At 39.1% G+C, this 19,264-nt stretch overlaps 1 protein-coding gene across 1 annotated transcript in view; it reads left to right on the plus strand.

The window, feature by feature from the left end:
* Positions 1-19,264, plus strand: part of Znf407 (zinc finger protein 407) — a 371,415-nt gene that overhangs the window by 129,475 nt on the left and 222,676 nt on the right. The window contains exon 5 of the mRNA XM_041640811.1: positions 15,675-15,749. Within this exon, the coding sequence (XP_041496745.1) occupies positions 15,675-15,749 (75 nt within the window). The remainder of the gene's footprint in view (positions 1-15,674; positions 15,750-19,264) is intronic.

Here is a 19,264-nt window from a genome sequence, read left to right on the forward strand (position 1 = left end):
TTCCCACCAACAGTGAATGACAGGTCCTGTTTTTCCATATCTTTGGTAGCATTTCACCCCAGTCAGAATGGCCATGATCAACAAAACAGCTATTGTATTTTTTCCAAAATAGTAATATGACAGAATTGCTCCTTTTTTCCTGCTTGTTTGGTTTTCGTTCAGTATACTTCCACATGCTGCAGGTGGTCAGAATTAATGGGCAGTACCTGTTATGTGTAAGAGACGGGAGTTCAGTTTGTGCCATTAAGGAACCTGAAATTTATTAGTTTGTGTTGTCTGCCTGATAGAAGAACGCTATACATTAGCCAACTCTGTATCCACAGCCAAGTTTTCTTCTACATCAGTGTATACATCATTCCAACTGAAATATATTTTATTTTCTTCCTGGCATCTGTTTCTAGGTCTTTCATTTATATGATTATAAAGTTATTTCCTTCCGTTTCCTTTGTTGATACAAAAGAGAGATAATTAGCAGTTGATGGTTTGTATATTTAAGACACAGACTAGTACGCCGATTTTACTAAATGAACCTTCTTACCTTTAGTCATCTTCTGAGAGGAACCACAAAGATTCATAATGCAAGTGAATTTGTTATTATTTGTAGACTATTTGCTGGAGAAAAACAAGATTTGTGAACCATAATAGTTGAACTCCTCAGAATGATATGATGTGATTAATAAGGAGTTAAATGTCATTAATTCAGCCAAGGACTGCTTTTCCTTTTTTGAAAATAAGGTTCTACAAATGATAAGTTTGAAGTTTTCTTACATTATTAAAGAAAAATATGTAAGTTCAGCAGAATTTCAGAAAAGCACACTGCCTGTGCATCTTGGACGGTCTCTGTGACTTTATCAGTTTATCCTGATGCAGAGGTGAACCACACGGAATCCAGTGTCCCTCGGGCTACCTTTAGCTTATCGTTATTTACAAAGCACCTTCTTGAAGCAAAATCTGTAGTGTGTGAATTAGTTTCTGTCATTTGGTAAATCAGAGACTTCCTTAAATTTTACAATTGTTTTGAAGTTTGTTCTGTTCATTGCTGTTCCAGGATACATATAAACTAATATGGTGAGTGTTGACTTTTTTTTTTTTCAGTTTTTGCTTCTTGGCCGTGTGTATTTAGAACACATCCCAAGTTTAGTTCTATTTGGCCTAACGTCAGCATGCCCAGTAGCATTAATCAAATTCACATTACTGTATTTAGTTAGGAAAAATGTTTGGAATATCAACAATGAATAGATATGCCAGAATAAGACCAAGAAAATCACTATATATATTCTTTGGTAAGAAGGTAATGAAATAAATCAAATCATATATTTTATGGATATGCAGTGCATATCCATCATCCCCACTTTCTCCAGGCACAGCAATCATAAGGGCAAGGGCAATGTGGGACACATAGTAACTAGCCTGGGCTACGTGAGTAATAGGATGCATAGTAACTAGCCTGGGCTACGTGAGTAATAGGATGCATAGTAACTAGCCTGGGCTACATGAGTAATAGGATGCATAGTAACTAGCCTGGACTACTTGAGTAATAGGACGCATAGTAACTAGCCTGGGCTACATGAGTAATAGGATGCATAGTAACTAGCCTGGGCTACATGAGTAATAGGATGCATAGTAACTAGCCTGGACTACTTGAGTAATAGGACGCATAGTAACTAGCCTGGGAAGAGAATTTTAATACCTTATTAACATTCAGAATTTGTCAAAAATTTACCAGCTAGAATACCGCACAGTGGTTCTCCGAGTTTCCTGTTTTCAGGTGTCTGATAGCTTTCAGGACTTGGAAGATTAAAATATTCCTTTAAACCGCCGAGATTCTAAAACCTCACCATTTTCCCCATTCTGCAGCTACTAGTCAAACTGCTGATGAATTCCAGGGTGTGTTTGCCTAGTAATGACTATAGCGAGTTTATAAAGGTCTTTTCCTTTGTAGACAGTTTGTGAAAAACCTTTCCACTGTCAAGATTGTATGAGAGGTTTAATTTGAAGTCATGTGACATTGCTGCTTATTTTTATTAAATCCAACTTACAAATTTTAGCTAGTGTATTAACAACTTAAAATTTGAAGCTAGACTATTCATGTAAATATTTCTTTGATCTGTTTTGACTTCAAAAGCTAAAGGAAAATTTTTCTATGAATTTCAGTCTATAGAAAATGGAAAGAATCTTAATTTTACAGGAACAATCATAAACAGTACATTAGGTTTTCTCTAATAACATGTCCCATTAAAAAACTTCATTATGGTGTATTCTATGATCTTTAAATCACAATGAGAAAGGAAGACCATTATTAAGTATGAGATTTCATTGCATTTTTACCTGTTGTGGGCTCTGTCATGTCAAAAGTACAGTCCATTGGCTTCTGGAAGCTGCCAGCCATGAGCAGCCAGTGGCAGTGTGTTAGCACCTCCTGTGACTGACAGCACTCCCTGAAGCCAGTCTGTGTGCAGAGTCCTCAATGAGGTCTTCATGGGTGCTGACCATAAAAAGTTCATCAAAGTAATGAGGCGAGGAGAGAGCTTGGTGCTCATGGGCAGAGCTCAGCACCAAGGAGTGTGAACTGGCTCCAGCTGTGACAATAAAACAGCAGGTGGCTGCTGTCATTAGGGGTGGCAGATGAGGCTGGGGACTCTCATTCAGCCCACAAAACTCTCATTTGTTAGCCATCGCCACTGTACCATGCAAAATAGCTTCCATCTCAGTCAATTTTACTTTGCAAAATATTATACATAGCCTTAGCAGATTAGAGCTGGTGCCCACAGGTCTGCTCCCTGCACTCTCTTCTGTTTCTTCTCTTCCCCCTGTACTTACCTCCCCTGCCTCTCTCCTGCATTGCTTGTCCACAGGCCTGTTTGTGAGCTCACCTGGAGGCGGCCTGGGTTAACTCCATACAGGTCTCCTAATTACAGAGAAAGTTGGGGTCATTTTTGTCAATGTGGTAATAGTTCCTTGGTACTTCAGGCTGTATACTTCAAGACCCTTCCTTTTGGACCCGCTTTTCCTTGTCCTCCTCTGTGAAGAATTTAGACTCATAGTAAAAGAAAGAGAAGAAACATGGTGGAGTTGTCAGTTTTGTTTTGTTTTTTTTTTTTAAACAAGTTGGTTGAGGAAGTAGCTTACAGATTCCAGCATTGAGTGCTTTCTGAGTTTCAGCTTGGAAGTAAATCATGGCATTGTTTTCAGAGTATGTGTTTGTATGATATCTTAGTGTATCTTTATGACTGAAGGCATAACTGTAGGCCATGATTTAATACCTCGGAAAGGAGAACTTAATTTCACAAATTTTTGAGGTTATCACGTAGAATATTTCTGTGATTGAAGTCTTATGTCCTCTGTGGCTTCTTTCATTCACTGACTGGCTTTTGGACAATGTTGGGTCTCTGCTGTGCATTCGGCAATGTTTCAGTTGTGTGGGATATTTTGTTGTGTGTGTGTGTGTGTGTGTGTGTGTGTGTAGGCTTAAGCTTCTTACAGTGTATTGTTTAAATTTCTGCTTCTTTATTCAGCTCTGTCAGGTTTTGCTTTTCTTGTTAGGTTAACAAATACATTTTTATTGTTTTCCCTTCTATCTCCACCCTTTCATTGTTAAAAATCCCTTTCACTTTCTTCAGTGTTTTAGTAATCTGTTTTCTATAGTACCAGCGCGCCCGTGCTGTGTACTTGCATGCCTATGTTATGTACTAGCGCGCCCGTGCTGTGTACTTGCATGCCTATGTTATGTACTAGTGCGCCCGTGCTGTGTGCTAGCATGTCCGTGCTGTGTGCTAGCATGTCCGTGCTGTGTGCTAGCATGTCCGTGCTGTGTACTAGCATGCCTATGTTATGTACTAGCGCGCCCGTGCTGTGTGCTAGCATGTCGTGCTGTGTACTAGCACGCCCGTGTTGTGTACTAGCATGTCCATGTTGTAAACTAGTGAGTCCATGTTGAATACTAGCATATCCGTGTTATGTATAGTGTATCTATGTTTTATGCTAGTGTATCCGTGTTGTGTCCTGGTGTACCCGTGTTGTGTGCTGGTGTGTCTGTGGTGTGTGCTAGTGTATCCTTGTTGTGTGCTAGTGCATCCGTCTTGTGTGCTAACGCATCCATGTTGTATACAAACGGTCCATGTTGTATACAAGCGGTTCATGTTTTATACAGCGTGTCTGTGTTGTGTACAGCGTGTCTGTGTTGTATACAGCGTGTCTGTGTTGTGTACTAGTATATCTGTGTTGTATACAGCGTATCTGTGTTGTATACAGCGTGTCTGTGTTGTGTACTAGTATATCTGTGTTGTGTACTAGTATATCTGTGTTGTATACAGCGTATCTGTGTTGTATACAGCGTGTCTGTTGTATACAGCGCATCTGTGTTGTGTACTAGTATATCTGTGTTGTATACAGCGTATCTGTGTTGTATACAGCGTATCTGTGTTGTATACAGCGTGTCTGTGTTGTATACAGCGTGTCTGTGTTGTATACAGCGTATCTGTGTTGTATACAGCGTATCTGTGTTTTGTACTAGTATATCTGTGTTGTATACAGCGTGTCTGTGTTGTATACAGCGTGTCTGTGTTGTATACAGCGTATCTGTGTTGTATACAGCGTGTCTGTGTTGTATACAGCGTATCTGTGTTGTATACAGCGTGTCTGTGTTGTGTACTAGTATATCTGTGTTGTATACAGCGTGTCTGTGTTGTATACAGCGTATCTGTGTTGTGTACTAGTATATCTGTGTTGTATACAGCGTATCTGTGTTGTATACAGCGTATCTGTGTTGTATACAGCGTATCTGTGTTGTATACAGCGTATCTGTGTTGTGTACTAGTATATCTGTGTTGTATACAACATATCTGTGTTGTGTACAGCGTATCTGTGTTGTATACAGCGTATCTGTGTTGTGTACTAGTATATCTGTGTTGTATACAGCGTGTCTGTGTTGTATACAGAGTGTCTGTGTTGTATACAGCGTATCTGTGTTGTATACAGCATGTCTGTGTTGTATACAGCGTATCTGTGTTGTGTACTAGTATATCTGTGTTGTATACAGCGTGTCTGTGTTGTATACAGCGTGTCTGTGTTGTATACAGCGTATCTGTGTTGTGTACTAGTATATCTGTGTTGTATACAGCGTATCTGTGTTGTATACAGCGTGTCTGTGTTGTGTACTAGTATATCTGTGTTGTATACAGCGTATCTGTGTTGTATACAGCGTGTCTGTGTTGTATACAGCGTATCTGTGTTGGATACAGCGTGTCTGTGTTGTGTACTAGTATATCTGTGTTGTATACAGCGTATCTGTGTTGTGTACTAGTATATCTGTGTTGTATACAGCGTATCTGTGTTGTATACAGCGTGTCTGTGTTGTATACAGCGTATCTGTGTTGTGTACTAGTATATCTGTGTTGTATACAGCGTATCTGTGTTGTATACAGCGTGTCTGTGTTGTATACAGCGTATCTGTGTTGTATACAGCGTGTCTGTGTTGTGTACTAGTATATCTGTGTTGTATACAGCGTATCTGTGTTGTATACAGCGTATCTGTGTTGTATACAGCGTATCTGTGTTGTATACAGCGTGTCTGTGTTGTATACAGCGTGTCTGTGTTGTGTGCTAACGTGTCCGTTGTGTACAAGCGTTCCGTGTTGTGTACTAGTGTAACCGTGTTGTTTACTAGCGTTATCTGTGGTGTGTGCTAGTGTATCCATGTTGTATTCTTGTTGTAGACAGAGGCAGGAGCTGATGAAGAGTATTGTGGTATAGTACTGCTTACTAGCTTGCTCCTCATGACTTGTGCAGCCTGTTTTCTGTCAGCATCCAGCTTTACTAGCACAGAGATGGCACTGCCATAGTGAACTAGGCCCTACCACTAATCGCCAAAACAGTGCACCATAGTCTCCCCCCATGCCATATCTGGTGAGGACATTTTCTCAGTTGGGAACTTTTGTCCTCGTACTTACAAGGTAGACATTTTCCTACTGAGTGACTCATATCCTCAGCCCTGGAATGTCTTTATTTTAAAATACATTTTCAGGTCACTGCATTCTGATTGCAGTGCTCAAGCCTGTTCTTGACACTTGACTATGGTCATGTTGGATGCGTGCTGTTTACACTTGTTCTGTGTATCTTTGTGCCTGTTTTGTTTCTCTTTCCCCACATTCTATTTTATTTTGTAGGCTATGTTGGCATTTTCTTATTTATCTTTTTAATTCGATTTGTAGTTCCATATATATATATATGTATGACTATGTAATATATATTTATATATAATTTATACATGCATGTAAATTTTATGTATTTAAATTTTCTTAATTTTTACCCTGGGGATGACAGTAAACATTGTAACTTACATTATTAAAGTTTGTTGAATACCAAATTAATTTCAACTCTGCAAAGCTTTGTCCTGTATAGGTTCATTCTCCCTCTATTTTATTACTATGATTCAGATTTTTTTACATTTTAATGTTCCATTGTAATTGTTGTTCCAAGTTGCTATCTTTCAACCCAGCAAGAAATAAAAGAGGTAGAAATAAAATATAATTTTGTATCTTATCATCATTTTTCCAGAAAATCACTATTAATAGTGCCTTTCATTTCTTCATTTGTAAGTAAATTTCTGCCTGTTTCCTTTCAATTTTAACCTGGAGGATTATCTTTACTATTTCTTGTAGGGCTCATTTGCTGACTATGAACTCTTTGACTTTTATTTATCGAGCTCTGCCTTCATATCTCCTTGTGTTTACATTTATATTTTTGCTTTATACACAATCTTTATTCATTTCAATCTGTGTGTGTGTGTGTGTGTTTGTTTTTATGACTTTGACTATGACTTTTTCCTTCTTGAACAGTTTTGAGTCTAAGTCACCTGCTAATCTTGTAGAGCATGTCTGCCAATCTAATTAAAAGATACTTTTTATCTTGCTGTTTTTCACAGTTCCTTTCCTGTGTTTGATATTTGTAGTTTAATTATTGGCTGTCTTTATGGATCCTGCTGCATGTTTGTTTAGTTTCATGGATGTTGCTAATGATGTTTTACATGAAAGTTATATTTTTCCCATTCGTTCCCTGTGTTTTGTCATCCTGCCCTTTAGAAGACTCATTCAATGCTTGATAAAACTTTTTTTTTCTGTGCTTACACCTGTCCTGTCTTCTTCTTTTGGTCCATTTTCATTTTGTTTTCCAATTTAGAGTGAAACCTTTATGTTCACTGAGTTCTCCCTTAATGTCAGACATGTTCATTATTAATCATCATCATCATCTTATTATTATTATTATTATCATTATTGCCTGCAGGCCGAAGAGGACACCAGATCTCATTCTAGATGGTTGTGAGCCACCCTGTGGTTGCTGGGAATTGAACTTAGGACCCACAGAAGGGCATCCAGTGCTTTTAACCTCTGAACCATCTTTCCAGCCCCTCAGACATCATCACTTCAGATGTGAAAAATTGCCTTGGACAGCATGGGCACAGATTTATGTTTTAGATTGACTTTTAAGAGACTCTGCTCAGTGCTCAGGAAGTAAACTTGATGTGTGAAGACAGGAACATATTCATAGATAAAATCTCACTTTAAGAGGATAGGATAAGCAAAAGAAAATCCTGTGGTGTAGATTAGAAGTACTCAGAAGTGGTTTAGAACTAGCTTTGACAGCTAAGTCATTAGCTAGTAGTCAATACTGTCTGGAGATAGCTGAGGGTTAAGAACTCTGACTGTACTTGTAGGGGACCCGAGTTTGGTTTCCAGCCCAAATGGTGACCAACCACTGTCTCTAACTCTAGTACTGAATGCATGTGGCATACTTACATAGATGTAGGCAAAACATTCATACACATAAACATAAAGTAAAACTAATTTTTTTGGCACAGAAAATAGTAATAAATAGTATTCACACTTAGCTGAAACTTTTTGTACAGGAACATGTTTGCACATTTTCATACTGTAGACAAAGCAGGACTTACGTGTAGAATCGTGTTTGCACATTTTAGTACTGCAGATAAAGCAGGACTTATCTGCAGAATTGTGTTTGCACACACCCTTTAAGGCCTTAGATACAGATCTTTCCCTGTACTCTCTTCAGCTTCTCATGGGCTGCTGTGATCCTTCTCTGTAGCCCAAGCTCCATTGTCTACCTTCTGGACATTACTACGGCTTTCTTCTGATCGCCCTTTCAATGCCTGGTGGGTTTATTTAGCCTTCCTTTTTTAACCTCTCCACTTGCACAAGTGTCCTTGTAATCACAATATAAACTACAGTGTTAATTGAATCTATAATCTTATTTCTCTGTGCCCCATCATCAAGCATATCACTTGATTTCTCAGTGGAGGATATGGGTACTATCAGGCAGCATTGTTCTGGTGACGTGTGGCCATTAGTAGAACTGAACAGTGATCACAGCACAAAATCACTAAGTTGTCCATTTTAAGCAAGTATACTATTACAAGTTGAAATTATCATATAAAAGTATTATAAAATACTTTCCACTTAAGGTTATTTTCAAAATGTTTATACCTGTGATATAAAAAAATTTTGCAAAGTAAAAAAGAAAAATCATGCATTTTAAAGTGGTATATGAAAAATTTATAGTGGTGCAGCCCTGACAGATGGGCCATGTGGAGAGAGCTTGGTCACAGAGTTTATGTAGTGGGTATAAGGGTAAGGGGATTATGAAGGGACTATATATATACTTATAGATAGATAGATAGATAGATAGATAGATAGATAGATAGATAGATAGATAGATGGGCCATGTGGAGAGAGCTTGGTCACAGAGTTTATGTAGTGGGTATTGGAAAGGGTATAAGGGTAAAGGGATTATGAAGGGACTATATATATACTTATAGATAGATAGGTAGATAGATAGATAGATAGATAGAGAAGAGAAAGGGGGATGGAAAGGAAGAGAGAGGCAGTGGTTGTCCCTTCAGAAGAGGGAAGGGCAGAGGGGAAGTGGAGAGGAAGGAGACGGAGAGAAGGAGCAAGATTAGCTTGCCTTGACAGGAATTGGGGGAGAGATTGGTGGTGGGAAGAGCTTGTCTCTTAAAGGGACAGAACACCCAGGTCATAGGGAAGGTCAGCAGAATGACCACAGTATGTACCCCGAAGTCAAATAACATCATGGTAAATATATTTTTAATGTTTTGAATTAATGTGAGAAAATGGATAATGATGAGTGTCTTTATTTGATGCTTTGTTCATACTTTTATTTTTGACCATTTGGGTTTATTTTGGGAAAAATTGGTCTGTTTCATGTTATATATTGTGAATATATATAATGATGAAAATTAAACTGTTCAGTTTGCCCTAATTTTGTACACCCAATTTGTTGATTTTTATTGAGCAGTACTATTAGTCAGGGGAAATCTCTCAGATTATAAATTATCACGAGAATTAGTGTATCCTTAGCCCTGTTCTTACATATTGCTTAATTTTGCTTCTGGGTTATAGCCACATTTTCTCTAGAAATGCATTTTCATAGCTTGGCTTTTTGTTTATTCATGTTCATTCCTGTCTAGACTGGAAATATGCATTTTATGTAGAAAGCCATAATTGTTCTTGTATCTATCCTTCTTCTCTTCCATCACATCTCTTTAAATCTAGGGTCAATATGTGTTAATTTCTTCCTTGTTTTTCCCATGGCAGAGTCTTGTAATTGTTCTTCAGTGGTCACTATTTAGCAGGTATTGTACAAAGTAATTTTCCCCCCAATCTTAGTTATATAAGGTCAGCGTAATTGTCTGAACACTGTAAATTAGGCAGTAGAGGTTTAGTATGATTATTAAACGTTTTCAGGCTGACCTGTGTGGTAAACAGTAGAGCTGGGGTCTTAGCTATTACCAAAGAGCTTTTGGTTGCAGTTCTCTTGTACCCTTAAATGAATGAACCAAGTCCCATAGGGTTCATATTTCACATTTCTTGGGGCTTTACCCCAGCATTGCTGAGGTATGAAAACTGTCTTTTCCAGCTTCTCCTGGTAATGTCTAATCTCCACATGGATAGTCTAAGAGCCTGAGGCTGTGGAGCTCACCACACCCCGCAGGTGCAGAGAAAGGCCCACCTATAGCAGCAGTTGTAGCCAAGACCAAGCCTTCCAGGTCTTCCCAGCTTAACACACCCTATCATCAGCACAATTGCAGGACTGTACACGAAGATGCGGATTTTCTAAGTAATACTTTGTAAGTGTGGTGATTTTGCACACTTGCTATGTGTGCTATGACAGTGCTATTGGACAGTGCAGTGAGTTTAAGAAATGCTGGTCTTTTCTGCCTGGACTGTGAGTGTTCAGCAGCATATGCATGACACTGAGTGAGGAGGAAGCTTTACTCCACATAGGCGTTGTGGAGCAGCATTCTTTTCTCCGTGATGTTTCCTCTCTGGGCTTATTGGTGAAATTCCTAGGTGCTGTCATGTGTGAGCTGCACTTCATTTCAGCTTTTGTGCACATTTTAACTCCCAAGTGCGTACACTCCGCTTGACCGTGAGTTAAAATTCTTTGTCTGACCACCTGTCTCTCTGGTTGAAGCCAAATCCTCTAGTAGATTGTGTGGAGGACCATGCTAGTGCCAGGGGTTAGTGCTCCTAGTCCTCTTCTCATGATGCCATTTCTTAGAGAGTTTCTCCTCTATCACAGCCCTCCTATGAAATCCTTTCTTTGCGAGAATGCACATAGCATCCTCAACTTTACCCGTACTAAATGACAGAGCCAGAGTTGGCCTACTGTCTTTGTGCTGGCCTTCCCCAAGTTGCCATGCTTAGATTTGTAATTTTTACTTAAAGGGCCAACATTACTCTGGTTGGAATGATAGAAGTAGTTCACGGTCCATATGTGTTTCAGCTGTAAACACTTTTTTATATTTATTCATTAGCCTTTGCCCGCTGGCTACCAGACCTGTTACCTTTTTGGTGACCTTTTTTTTTTTTTTTGTCGAAATTAAAAAAGTAAATAATTTGATTGTTGAATCACAGGGCTTTTTACTGAGTGAGACTTGTCCTCTGCCCAGCTCTTTGGGAGCTGTGGGGATTCCTGGATAGGTGAGGGCCGATGTCTCACTGGCGTCATTAGGGCAGTGATGCGAGCCAGTGTCAGGGTGCTTGCTGCCCTTTGTGTGTGTCAGATACTGTCTTTGAATTCATGAGGGCAGTTGCTTCATAATGTGTCTTTTTCTCAAATGTGGCTTACAGTAACTTCTCCCCTAGAAATATCCTTATCCTTTGGAAGGCCTTGCTCTCTTTGGACTTGGGGTTTATGCAAAGTTGAATCTAGTTATTATTTATATATGAGAAATTTGTGGAGTTAAACATATTAATCTCACAACAGTAGAAGAGTTGGCATGAAGGCGAGCAGCCCTCAGGAGGACACACTGTTAACGGTCTGTCCGCCTGCAGCAGAGAACACGAGGCTCCCGCCTCCAGGTGTAGGTCTGTCTTTTGGTGTGTGCACTTCAGCACTTGCCTTACAAGTTAGTAAGTTAGGGAGATGAGCAATTAAAACCGCATTTCAGTTGCTTCTCATATCTTTCTGGGCTCATGATGCTGCATTTACTTTGATAAAGCAGATGGCCATCCATAGCAGTGAATGGAGAGAGTGTCCAAGCCCTGATGGAGAGATGGCATCATCTACAATCTAGGAAAACTGCTTCAAAGGGAGAGTTAAAATGAGGTTTAGTTCTTGAAAACTGGAGTGTAAATGTTAGCGCTCTACTTATTGTGCTCTGGACACCAAAACCCGGTTGAAGTGATGTAATTTCATGCATTTACAGAGTCTTGTCTTAATCCCACCAACTCAAACCATCATGGCCAAATTAATTAAAGCAAGCTTTTTTATTCCTGTACACAGACTATGCCCCTCTAAGGTAAGATTCAAGAAGTCAGCATTAGATGTGAGCACATGTCATTTTGTCTTTCTGGGTCTGGGTTACCTCATCCAGAATGATGTTTTTTCTAGTCCTGTCCATCTGCCTGCAAATTTCATGAGGTCATTGTTTTTCACTGCTGAGCAGTACTCCATTGTGTAAATGTACCACATTTTTCTTATACATTCTTCGGTTAAAGGGACATGTAGGTTGTTTCCAGGTTCTGGCTATTATGAATAAATCTGTTATGAACATAATTGGGAAAGGTCCTTGTGGTATGACTGCTTATCCTTTGGATAGATGCCTAAAGTGGTACACGCCAGTAGGAGGCAGGGAGATTACAAGTTTGAGGTCAGCCTGGGCTAATCATATTTTTCAAATAACTTTCTCTCTCTCTCTCTCTCTCTCTCTCTCTCTCTCTCTCTCTCTCTGTGTGTGTGTGTGTGTGTGTGTGTGTGTGTGTGTTGGCACGTGCTTGCCACAGCCTGCTTATCAAGGTCAGAGGACAATTTATGGTAACTGATTCTCTTTCCACTACATAAGTTCTTGACAACAATCTCTGTTACTCCTGAGCCATCTTGCTAGCTCCTGCCCCAAATTTTTAAAAAAGAAATTACTTGTTTTCAGATGGTCAGGGTCTTACCAGGCGGACAGCTTAGATAAGGACCTTTCTCCCGATACGGGGTTCATTAGCAGTGGAGACAGACTTTGGTTTGATATGTCTCTCCTGGTCTTGTGAGCTGCCTTAATGCTGATGACCCCCATTGATTTCTTTTTCTGAGCCTCATTCCTTTTCTTCATTCATCTTTCTTCATTCATCTTCCTTTTGTGACCTATCTATCAGAACCTACATCTAGTGCCATCCGTTTGTGGTCACCACTATCCATAGGAGACATTCCCGCTATCCTCTTCACAGCTCTCCTTACCTGTGTCTCTTCCAGAGACGGCTACATGTCATCTCCAGGCCTGGTGTCTGTGGAAAGACAGACAGAGAGATTGAGCACACTGCTGTTAAAATGGAAGCCAGATAACGCACCTCTGTTTCGATGCCTATTGTGCTTTTACCTACAGCATAAAAGCCGAGGCCTTTATGGTCTACACCACCATGACTGTTGCCTGCCTGGTCTGCTCTCATTCCCTTCTCCCCATCTTGGCCTCCATGCCTCCTTATGCCAGGGGCCTTGGGCCTCCTCTGTATTGTTAGGCAAGCAAGTTCCAGCCCACCAGATGTCTGTGGTGTCTCTTCTCTGGAGGGAACCATCACCTTTGCTCATTAAGTGGTAGGGTCTTCATCCTCTCTCAGTTCCCGCTGTGTATTTTCTTTTCTCACTGACATAACTCCCACCATTGCATAAACTGCTTTCTGTTTTCCCTTGTGCCCGCCTTCTTCACCTGAACTACATTTCCTAGAGCAAGGGCTTTCATTTGTTCCCATGTTCAACAGAGCTAGCTGCTTAGATCTACTCTTCTGTGCTGTGCCCAGCACTGGTTCTGTGATGAATGTATGAGTGGAAACTATGCATGCATGATTAGCAGTGCCAGCGAAGGAGCAATATTCGAGGCTTTGTGGTAATCTCCCTAGTCTTCTGCTGTGGGTATAAGAAGAAACTTCCATGAAGGCCTGCTATCACTTCGGTTTTCTGTTTCCTGCAGAACTCACCCAGTACCTGGCACATACAACTGACAGTTAACATGTTGACATAGAGCTTCAGAGCCCAGAACATGGATATTGCTTAGCAAGGCATTTCAGCTGGGGCTCTTTTGGAAGGACATTTTTGTTTCTGGTTGTATCTGTGAATTATCCAAAACCAGTAGTCTATTTATGCTGTGGACGGATGATAGGCAATGTTCACACATTTTTTTTTACAAACTCATAATTATATTGAAACTATTGAACTGCTCATATTTTAAATAGCCAGATATAAGGACTGTCGTGTAAGTTACACTGGATGAGCAAATATTTTGCACTTGTATGTAAGCTCATGTTCTAGTCTGCACACATTTTTCATTTTCCCTAGTAGTAACAAATCTCCTGAGCTTCTAACAGTACAATCCCTTTGCAGACTTAGAGCATGTGTCATGTAAGAATTCCTTCCTGTGAGGTTGTTTTCCTTTGCAGTGGAACATTTTGGTTTGGATTTTTTTTCAGACTTTAGCATTCTAATTAATAAATGCTTCTCTATTACGAACACTGCACTGTGGCTTCTGAGTTCAGATCTCTTACCCTGTCCCTGGTCATGGAAATAAGCCGGGCTGTGCAGCTTTGGATTTTTAACCTTTGCTCGCTGCTATTAGCTTTATGTTTTTTTAATTCTGGGAAAATGGAGGACACTAGGAAAGTTATGACTTAAATGGACTCCTGTTATTACTGTATTCTTTTTCAGGATATGAAAAATGTTATTTGTTTTCTCCAAATCAAGCAGAAACAAATATAGAACATCTTATGCTATTGCTGTTTGGCTCACCACTTAATATTATCATAGTTTGATTCTTTAAACATGATTATTATCTTTCCATTATGATGATTGATGAGATGCTCAAGCTATTCGTCGTTACAAACATCCATCGTCATAGTTGTTATTGCCTACGTATGGAACAGAATGGGTGGTGGTGTCAGCGTATGCACGTTTATTTGAATAACGAAGTCAAGATCATCTAAAATGCAAATATATTATTTTCTCCCTAAACTTCTCTACTATTATATGAAAATAAACATATATATATTATTTTCAAAAAGTAGATTTTGTGATTCTAGAGACTCCTGATTTTTTGGGGGGAAATCCCCTCTGAGAGGCTGCAGTACTCTGCATTCTTCACATTGCCCATTTGTGCAAACATGTCCAGATAAATCCAGTGTTTAATGTTAAGAGTCTTATAACATGCCAATTTGATTTGTAGCCTTTTATATTATAGAATGCTAATTAAAATCATATTTTTGCATGTGTCATGCCTTTCATGTACATATGCAAATTGATTCAGTTGCCTTTTAGCTATTAGTAATTAACTTTATGAAGGACAGCTGTAATACATAATTAACAAAAATGTTTGCAAGCCCTTTACACTCAAAGTTACAACAGGAAATTCTCCCCCTCCCTCCACTTTTCAAATTAGCCATTTTTGTCTGATGCTTCAGAATGAGATCTGGTGCCATGGAGAGTCACACAATCAGTGTGGTGCTGTGCGGAAGGAGGGGGCTGTGGGAGCTGGAGAGGTTCTCTCCATTCCATACAGATGCTGATTAGCCCATCTCTTTGTAAATTAAGATAGTGAGTCTGGAGCTACTCTTGTTTACCCACTTATGTTGATATTTTGTTGGCACAAAAGCACATTGGTGTATTTGCCTGTGCATGCTGTAGACATAATAAACATTTATGTCATTTTTAAAACCTTTATTCCAATTACAACCGTGTTTTAAAAGAAGCCTTATGTAACATACTCGTAATCTCTTTTATAATCTTTTAAATATTTAATAAAATGACATTTTCTTAAGCCCACTTTATGACTGAAGTGTAAGATTGACTGGGGTCCTGAACATTACACATGCTACCTTTCATTCATCTTTCTTGCCAGCTGACAGTGGAGGCAGTGCCTAAAGAACCACAGCCATTCCCTTGATCTTGGACATGGCTGGTTTCCCAAACCAGAAAAGGAGCTCAGCAATTTAGGTGCACTTATCTCTTTAACGAAGAGGCACTCTTGTCCAAGAGCTATTCTCTGAGTGTGCCTATGGTGTGCTAATGTATGCCCATACCATAATCATTTTTGAATGCTCTCTACAGATTTCAAGACAATTGTCAAGATATAATTCTATAATTCATTTTCATTTATTTTTTAGGGTTGCTTTTGTAATGAAGAAGCACCTAAATACTCACCTGCTAGGAAAACATGGAGTTGGCACCCCAAAAGAAAGGTAATTTTCATTCCTTTGTATTTTGTACATAATAAGTACAGTTGTTTTGTCTACTTTTAGTTTTCGTTTAATGAAATAACTTCTCAGATTGTGTCAGTGGTTCATCTTGAATTTGTAACTTTCTTCCTGAATGTCATTTATTGTGTCAACTTTCCAGAAAAATGCAATGGCATGTGGAAGTTTTAAAAACCAAGTAATGAAATACTTGAGAGGTACATTGATATAAACAAAACTATAGAATTGGAAGAATTGACCCTGTTAAACACCTTCATGTATGCTAAAGCAAATGTTTAAAACTAATTACTGGGGTCGGGGTGGGATAAATGAATGTTGTCTTTACTATATTCTTATTTGGGGGCTTTAAAATGACATTTTTGAGTTCGTACTCTAGAACCAAACACAATGCTGATGTTAAAAATAAAATATCCCATGTCATTCTCCAATTAATACTACAGTTGCCAGGTCATGAAAAACAACGCTACAATTATTGTGCCCTCAGCTGGCAGGTTTTTTTCCTTGGTGGTGTATGGTAATTAGGTCACCATGCAGGCCTAGTCATTGTAGCTGATATCTAGCAGTGTTGGCTGCCAGGGGCGCATCCCTACTCTGATAGCTTCCTTGCTTTGGAAGTGTACTCACTCAACACTTCTAGAAACACCCTCAGCTTCCTGGACTGCAGGCTGAGTTTTCATCCTCCCTCTAAACCCCATGAAAATACTCCAGATTCTACACTCTCCTGAGTGTCAGTCACAGCATGTGGACACCTCTGAAGTCATCCACAAAATAATGATAGTCCCCCTCTTTTTCAACAGTATCTAACATGTCTAATGGCCCTTTCCTAATCAAGATGCTTTCAGTTTCCTTAGCAGTAGAGTGTGGTTACAGACTATGGATACACTCAAATATTGCCGCATTGTGTCTGCCTCCTTTTCACCCGAGCTTCAGTTTCTCATACTTTTCATTGTTATAGTCAACTTACTTCTGGCTGAAATATACCCAGTTAGCAGATTATTCTTGAAATGTAGAAAATTGTGTACTTTCAGAGAATAATTTGGGATTTGCCAAAAGTATATTTCATACTAGTATTTTTTTAAATTATTCATTTTACTTCATTTGTATTAGTATTTTGCCTCGATGTATGTCTGTGAGGGTGTCAGATAGATGTTGGTGTTAGAGACTGTTGTTAGCTGCCATGTGGGTGCTGGAATTGAACCCAAGTCCTCTGCTAGAGCAGTTAGTGTCCTTAACTGCTGAGCCATCTTTCCAGCCCCCCATCCTTAGTATTTGTTCCTTTTGCTTTCACATGAGTTTTTTCAGTCATTCTATAATCCTGCACAGTACATTATGATTCTTATTTTATAGCTATAACTTGTAGGAATCAGAAAGATAGAAAAGAATTTGTGTTATATTTTCTCCCTCAGATCAAAATCACATGTATAATTAATCTTTATATACATATTATTTATCATGCCAACACCTTCAATGAGAAGATACCATGAGTTTGGTTTTTCTATTTAGCTTTCCTATGTTTTGTAGGCGTTTCCTGTTTCCTTAGCTCAGTAGTGTAAATTAATCTGGAGAGATGTGGTGGTTCGAGTGAGAATGCCCCATAAACTCAGATATTTGAATACTTGGTCCCCAGCTGGTGGAACTGTCTGGGAAGGATTAGGAGGCATGATCTTGTTGTGTGTCACTTTGAGGTTTCAAAAGCAGCTCTCTTCCCTTTTAGTGGTTGGCCCCCACCCCACACTTTCTACTTACTTGCTGGTGTGTGTGTGTGTGTGTGTGTGTGTGTGTGTGTGTGTGTGTAAGCCTTCAGCTATTGTTCCAGTGCCATGCCTGCCTGCTGCCTTACTCCCAGGCCCTGTGGTCATGGACACACCTCTTGAATTTAACCCTGAATGACCTCTATCCTCTATGCTTTGCCTTAGCCATGCTGTCTTATTACTGCAATAAAACAGTGACTTAGCCTCCCAGTGCTAGGACAAATGCCTGAGCTAACCAGCCTATAGAAGGAAACTTGGCTCTGGCTGCTAGTATCCTTTAGATGTTTTTAGCTGGTCATTTGGTTCCATTCCTTTTGGTCTGTGCCTCATAGGGGGTTGTGCCCAAGTTGGAGGACCCTTTTTATTTAGGATAACCTAGAGTGGGAAGGAGATTCCTGCCAGCCAACCAGGCTGCATACAGCTTCCACCACCTCTCAGTGTTGTCTTAGGTTGGTTACCAAGATTTAAAACTATTGCCCACTGGGAACACTGCAGCTTCCTCTGCTGACAAAGCTCATGTGGCTTCCTCTCCCATAATGCACTTTGCTTTTGCAGCCATTATACCAGCCTTGTCCAGCAGTGTGAAAATGCTGTAGATATCTGAACAGCTGGCTGTTTTTAAGGGCAATATTCATCTAAACCAGCTATTTTCTTCCTGCTAAAGAAATAGTTAATTCAGATGTGTTTGTGATATTGACTTTTTTTTCCCCTAGCATTGTTGTCTGTAACCATGAATCAGAATTCCTGGAATTAGACTAAATATTATTTTTCAGTGTGCGTCTGTGATTGGAGGAGACCATGGCTAACAATTGTAATGTGGTTCAAGGCTCCTCTCTTTTGTCTCTGTGGATTTAAGCATCACAGAACGGTGAGCTTGTTGTACCTTCAGTTAGGGAATAATGTTTGTCGGTTAAGTTAAGATTTTTCTCACACATTTAAAACATTGTTACTTTGGCTATAATTTTGCAAGCTTGCTATATTTCAGTATTTACAGGACAGTATAATCAGTTTATTTTTTATGTTTGAAATTTGATTCTACTCCCTAATGCATTGCGTATTATGGAAAAATGTAATAGAAATCAACCAAATAGGCTGTGACAATTAAATTAATTTTTGCATGTAAGTATTTAGGCCTTGTACTCTGATTGATATGTGAAAAAATGATATTTTATTAAAAACAAATCCACATACTTGGGACTATAACGTGTGATGAACCAATAAATTTGGTCAATATGACTAACTTTTGAAGAAAAAAACCCAATTCTTTTAGATATTCTGAATACAGCTTTCTTAAAAATCCAATATTTGAACCTAAATTTGCATTAATGTACCTTAAGGTAATATAACATAGTATTTGCGAGATATTTTACACTTAAATATAATCAACTGAATATTGCCATATCTAGCTCATTTTTAAATAATAAGCCCCAATTATTTTTCAAATCCATTCTAAAGTAATCCCTGTTTTAAATGAGTGTTAATCTCTATTATTCAAGTGAACAAAAATGCCTTATAATGCTTTGGTTTCACTCATAGTAATCTTGAAGAGAGCTTCTTTACAAGTATAAAAATAAGTGCAGCCAGGACTAGTGTGTTTCCTGTGAGTATCAGGTCTGTGCAGTGCAGTGCTTAAAATCAGCAGGTTTTGAACAGTGGGGCAGATAGGAGAAGTATGTTTTGTCTAGGAGTCCTGTCTGCTTCTTTGATTTTTGTATGTCTTTCAGTGTGTGAGTGTGAGTGTGTGTGTAT

The sequence above is a fragment of the Microtus oregoni genome, unplaced genomic scaffold, assembly GCF_018167655.1.
Source record: "Microtus oregoni isolate MIOR12 unplaced genomic scaffold, Mior012 000065F_ref0000479, whole genome shotgun sequence".
Lineage (NCBI taxonomy): Eukaryota > Metazoa > Chordata > Mammalia > Rodentia > Cricetidae > Microtus > Microtus oregoni.